General features: G+C 40.1%; 2 protein-coding genes across 2 annotated transcripts; one reads left to right on the forward strand and one right to left on the reverse strand.

Annotated features, from left to right (window-relative positions):
* Positions 1-306: 306 nt before the first annotated feature.
* On the reverse strand, positions 307-3711 carry LOC122024466 (probable serine protease EDA2). Its single transcript, XM_042583103.1, has 12 exons — positions 3565-3711; positions 3157-3312; positions 2845-3021; positions 2519-2635; positions 2335-2385; positions 2184-2255; positions 1848-1953; positions 1656-1752; positions 1094-1185; positions 812-886; positions 653-736; positions 307-577 (listed from the first exon to the last, which is right to left on the reverse strand). Exons 1-12 carry the CDS (start codon positions 3694-3696, stop codon positions 495-497), a joined length of 1242 nt encoding a protein of 413 aa, XP_042439037.1. The 5' UTR covers positions 3697-3711; the 3' UTR covers positions 307-494.
* Positions 3712-4445: 734 nt separating this feature from the next.
* LOC122025150 (putative cyclin-D7-1) lies at positions 4446-5766 on the forward strand. Its single transcript, XM_042583916.1, has 5 exons — positions 4446-4718; positions 4780-4866; positions 4946-5044; positions 5148-5328; positions 5411-5766. The coding sequence occupies exons 1-5, from the start codon at positions 4446-4448 to the stop codon at positions 5764-5766; spliced, it is 996 nt and encodes a 331-aa protein (XP_042439850.1).
* The last annotated feature ends 224 nt before the right edge of the window (positions 5767-5990 follow it).

Here is a 5990-nt window from a genome sequence, read left to right on the forward strand (position 1 = left end):
CACTAGCATGCATTATTCTGTCCCATCACTTGCAAAATGATTCTCTTTATTGAGTTGACTCTCACTAGAAGCCACCAACCACACGGCAATTCAAAAAGTGGATCAATCTTAGGACACAATAGAAGATTACTCCACGTTTTCAGTTCAATGACCAGATTATATTCCAAGGCTGCTGAGCTATGACTATGGAGCATGGTGTCTACGAGCACAAGGATGGGCTCTGAGTTGTCTCCACAAGTCAAGAAGGAATTGAAATTTGAACTTATAAAGTCAGCACATTTTCAGAGAGAAACAGGGAGATTCTCAGAAAAAATTTTATTTCATTGAAGGAACAATGAAAAACAGTGGTAGGTTTCTTTGGAATTTCACTAATGGCAAAGTTGATGCGTAATTGCATGCATTTTGTTCGATTTTATTCGCGTAATCGACAAGAAATGCACTACAAATACATTTGCGTTCATTATTCACTTGGGAAAAGTCAGAGTTGATTCCTGCTAAGCTGAACATTGTGAGAGCCACAATTCCATGTGTTCTATGATCTTCTGCCTCACTGCATGCACTGCGTTTTCGCACTTTTCTGCATCACCCGAAAAAAATGACTCGTCTGAAATCATCAAACTGACTATATACAAGGAGAGAAATGTAAGCTAACCTTTTACATCAGAAGCTGATGAAGGACATCCAGCGAGATCGAAACCATGTGCACAGTTGTGGCACTTGAGCAAGTAGGAAGGCACTAAAAAGTTCAAGAAAGCAGTTCTTATCAGTATCCAAAGCACATGCATGGATCTAAAATGACAGTAGATCTTACAATCTTTCGATGATGTTTGTTTAGATGCACCAAGCCAAGGATCCTGTGAACCATTGGTGAAAATAATTTTTGTACCTGTATGTTCAAATGAGATGATGCAACCTTACTCATTACTGAAATTACTGTGAGTTCTATGATGCTCAGAATCTGTTCATTCAATGTATCAACAATGGTGGAAACTAGCTAATATGCAGTTGAATTATCAGAAATCTCATGTAAAGAAAAAGGTTAAAACAAGTGAACACAAGAAAAGGGCTAGTTAAACATCATTAGGAATCATACCACTAATATTTTTGCCTCCATAATACACATTGGTCATGTTAATTTTGTGGTACACACTTCCGAACATATTCTTACAGAAGTTCAAATGCCACCTGCAATTGACAAACAATGTATACGATGAAATAGATCCTTAGGGAAAGCTGAAACTGAAGCGATCCAATTAGCTTCAAGCCCATTTTATCGAGTCATGTAAATCAGTAAATGCCCTGTTTGATACTCGTTCCACCTTATTTTATAGTCAATCTTATAAGTCAACAGAGAATTTAAACACAATACTGAATAATATATGTAACATAAAATGAAAAAAAAAAAAAAAAGAGTGTCATTAGGTGATTCTTTGAAGTGTTTAATTAAGTAATCTCCAAGAACTTTCTGCTCCAGCACTTTGATTTGTTAGAGCTTGCAATGCTTCCACATATACATGTAAAAAAAAATGTATGTACTTACAAATTCAAGTTTCAATAGGTTCAGGGAAACTCCTGTGTGCCAACTTATGCAAACATTGAAAATTTTAGAGCATTCAAGTATATTACTTTCACAAATTTTTACAAGGAAATAATACCTCAAGTCAATCCTTGATGAACGAATAGCATCAGACTTTGGTGCTACTTGAAAATTACCAAACTCAGTACAAAGTTGGAACCACCATAGTCGACCAGCTGTCAGATTGTACACAAATGAGAATATGAAAATGACTGTGTTTTTGCATATCTAAAGAGGTATGCAAAGTTAGAAGTTTAGTATAGCATCTTACCACTGTCCCTCCCGGGCGTCGTGTTCTTATAATATTCTGGATCATAAAGGTCAAGTGATGAATAATTCCCAAGAAAATTATTTTTGATATAGGTGCTATATACTTCCTGCATACAAAAGTCCATTGAGGATAGAATTCTGATAGAATTGTTTTGCTAAAGAAATCTCAAGAATCTTAATGCAAGACTGGAGTTTGCGGTATACCCGGTATAACTGAATTCAAAGACAAATACATTTTCATTTCAAAGAGAATATAAAGAAATGTGTGCACAAGATGTCAACAAGATACCGATAAATCTAGATCTAGAATTATGGTAAGAGATAGATAAGAGGGTACCAATAAGTTTGTCCCATTTCTTTTGGCATCAATAAGAGGAGAACATAGTTCATCGGGAGTACCATTCTGAATCTGAAAAATGCAATATCGTTAGCTTAGCTAGAGAAATTAGGGGGAAAAAACTGCTCAGTCTGCTATTTAATCTACTTACAGCTGAACCAGCAACATCAGCCAGCAGGTACAAGAAGTAGTCATCCTTAATCTGAAGGCATAGAATAGCAATAAGTATCTAGTATTTAGACTCAATTTTACTGAAACTAACCCTTTAAATGGCTTTAAGATCTACCGATATGTACAATAACAATGTAATGTTATTACTTAGCTCAGAACATAACCTTGGATGCACCAAACAAGTTCTTCACAGAGTTTCCATCATTCTGAAGTTGCTTCTCAGCAAGATTAGTTATTTCTTGAAGAACAGTTTTACATTCAGTGCCAACTGACCTTCCAATCTGCAAAAGTGATGACAACAATGCAGAGATTTAGGAAGTTCCTTCTTTAAAAAACTTTGCAATTTAAACATATTTCTAGCTACAAAAAAATAGTAAAGTCTCTTCTGTGCATTACAGATACATGGTGAGGAAAGAAAAAAGAAAGGAAACTACTATTGTCTTTCAGTTCTATGTCATCTGAAAGAGGGAGGGAATAGATGGCAACGAACCTGTAGATCATAATCTGCAAAGTTATAAACCATATGAATAGCTGCCGAACTCGCAAGACTCCCACAAGTGAGATGAGGAAATTTCAGACGGAACCAGGCGCTGAGTGCTCCAGCATATGAAAGACCAATGACAAACCAGGGACTTTCCCCTACACCATATTTTGCATTCAAATGCTCCTGCAGGAAAAACAGCATAAAGTATATACCAATGAAGAAATTTAGATGACAGTACTGATCGGAGAGTGGAGAAACATAATTCAACAAGATCAAGATACAGAGTTCCATAAATCTCAATTAGTTGAGAGTGCTAACCTGGTAATACTGGCGGAAAACAGCCATGTCAAACAATGCTTGCTTTGAGGAAAGAAATTGTAGGTTTCTGGCTGTTAAGTTACTGAAAGGGTAACTTTTTCCATAGTATCTATGCTCCAGAGAAACCAAAGCCGCACCGAATTTTTTTGCTAGTGCCTACACATCCCACCAAATTCTTGTCAAGAGGATCAATCATTCAAGATAACATACTGCAAAAGGAGGTTATAATATACACCAAATATAGTTAAATATGTATGTATATATTCAAATAAATGGAAATCTCAGTAAAACTTTAAACATGTTAATACCCTTGTAAACGATAAGTCGTACATGTATCAGAGGATTTAGGTACGTACATATGAAAAGGAAGCTAAACGTAGTTTAATTAGTAAGAAGCACGGCACTTACAACTATATAATTCCTAAAAATGCCGTCACAAGACTCTTCACCACAAACTACAAGAAATACTGGGCCTTTAGGAGCTTGGTAGTGATCAAGAAATTCATAATAACGCTGCTGGAATTTATGACGTCCCTGCATATCACATGCAAAATTAAGGATTACTTTCCTTTTCCGTTAAAAAAATGTTAATAACAAAAGAAAGAGAATCGTAAGGAGGATGAAGATATTGGAGAAAGAGGTGCAAACCGTAATGGAGAAGTGGTCGAGGGTTTGATTGAACCAGTGCTCCTTCTGGGTGAGGAAGAAGTTGCTTTCTTCTTCCAACTTGCGGACGCGGGAACCCCGGGACTCCGCCGCAGGGGGGAAGGAGGAGAAGAAGAGGAGGGCAACGAGAGACAAGGCACCGATGAGAGTCGCCATGGCAGGCTAAGGAAGGCGAAGTAGTGTATTTATAGCCAAGATCGCATGCTTGACGAGAGACGACGGTTATCAGCTACAAGGGAGTTAACCAGCATTAATGCTCGATTCAAAAAACGGATTGAGCTACATGGGAGTTAACCAGCATCTATTAATGCCTCAATTCTAAATTGAACTATTTAGAATTCTCGAATTCTTCCTTCCTTTGCATTTACCCTTCTTCATGAGGGTAGCCCTCCCATTTATTGAAGCACCCACCCACCTCTCCATAACCCATGCACGCACGCATACACGCACGTACTCCCACTCCATTTCTTTGCAGGAACAATACACCTCCCACGTCCCTTCTCTCTAGACTCTTAAGATGTATGAAGCCAAGGACGAAGCAGAGTTGTACTTGTCGATTCAAAGCTTCAACCTGCAGGAAGCTCTCCCACGCCATAGGTGTTCCTTTCTTCTGTATGTATCTGATGGGGGACAGCATCCTCTGCCTTTTGTGTGATGAAGAGCCATTCTTTGGAACCCCCATTGCCTCGCCACAAACCAGCCCTCAGCTCGCCTCTTCTGCCCTATCCAAGTCTCCGTCCCCGCCGATCGTTAGCCGCGCAGAAACAGAGAGTTTCTTTCTTGATCTTTTGGAAAGAGAGCATATCTATGCGCCATGCCGTGGCTACCGTGAGCGACTGCATCAAACTTCCGATCTGCCATTGGCGAGAACCAGAGCGATAAGATATGTCATGTCGGTAAGGTAATTAACTTCTCTGAATACCTTGATGAGGAACTAACACTCCCTGATTCTGACAGGTTTGCAGGCGGCTAAATTTAGGTGTTGGGACGGCATTCAATGCTGTGAATTATCTCGACAGGTTCATCTCCATGAACTCCAGTGTGGTAAGTAGCTAGGATGACTTAATTTCCTTCAGTTAATCAGCATCGAAAATTAGAGTAATTATCAAGAGTTTCTGTGTAGAAATGGGAGGAATGGATGACGGAACTGCTATCGATTGCTTGTTTGTCCATTGCTTCCAAGATGGACGAGGTCTCTGTTCCTCCACTGCATGATCTCCAGGTCCGTCTGTGTTCATGAAGCTAAGCACTTGAATTCTTAGAGAAATTTTGTGGCTTTTTTCTGACGTCGTGGTGTTGAATGTCGGGATGATGGAGAAGAACAGATGGACGATCTGGCCCGTTCGTTTGAGCCGACCACAATCCAACAGATGGAACTGACGGTTCTCAAGCGACTGGACTGGCGGCTGGCGTGCGTCACGCCCTACACGTACTTGGAGGCGGTAGCGTGGGACTCGCAGTTGCACCGTGCGTGCGCCGTCGAGCTCCTCGTCGCCGCTTTATTAGGTAACCGCAATAACCGCTCGTGCCACCCGATTAACTGAATAATTAATCTGAGCAAAGTGATTGAAATCTAAAAATTAAACAGATGCCAGATTTATCGGATTTAATGCGTCCAGCGTGGCAGTGTCGGCGCTGAAAGCTGTGGAAGGAGGCGGAGCTGCTGCTCTTGCCCTCCTCCTCTCCATTGAAGCCGACACGAAGGTCGGCCGGCAGGTCAATGAGGTAGCAGAATGCCAACGAATGATGCGAGATCTAGAGACGACGACGACGACTGACGTGAACATCTTTCTGCACAGCCCCAAAGCTGCGATATCTATGCAAACAGCCCCTGAATCTAGTGCTCTGCGCATCTCCGCAGCCCCTGAGCTGCAGGGTCCAGTTTTGAAGAAACAAAAGAGAGAAGAGATCGATGATGATCCACGAAGAATCACAATTTCATAACTGCTGAGTAATTACACGCAAGCGGTGTCATCAATTATAATCAAATGATTGATGAATATGTTTAGTTGGAGAGAAAATCATGTTGTTGTTTGGTTGCATTAAGAAAATGATAAGAATTGAAACGATTAATTTAATGAGTTTGATATATTTCTTGTTTGACCTGCGTGATTTGAATGCATGGCGTGCTTCCTCTACCCAATTTGCATTTAATACAATGATATATA

Source organism: Zingiber officinale, chromosome 9B (assembly GCF_018446385.1).
Source record: "Zingiber officinale cultivar Zhangliang chromosome 9B, Zo_v1.1, whole genome shotgun sequence".
Classification (NCBI taxonomy): Eukaryota; Viridiplantae; Streptophyta; class Magnoliopsida; order Zingiberales; family Zingiberaceae; genus Zingiber; species Zingiber officinale.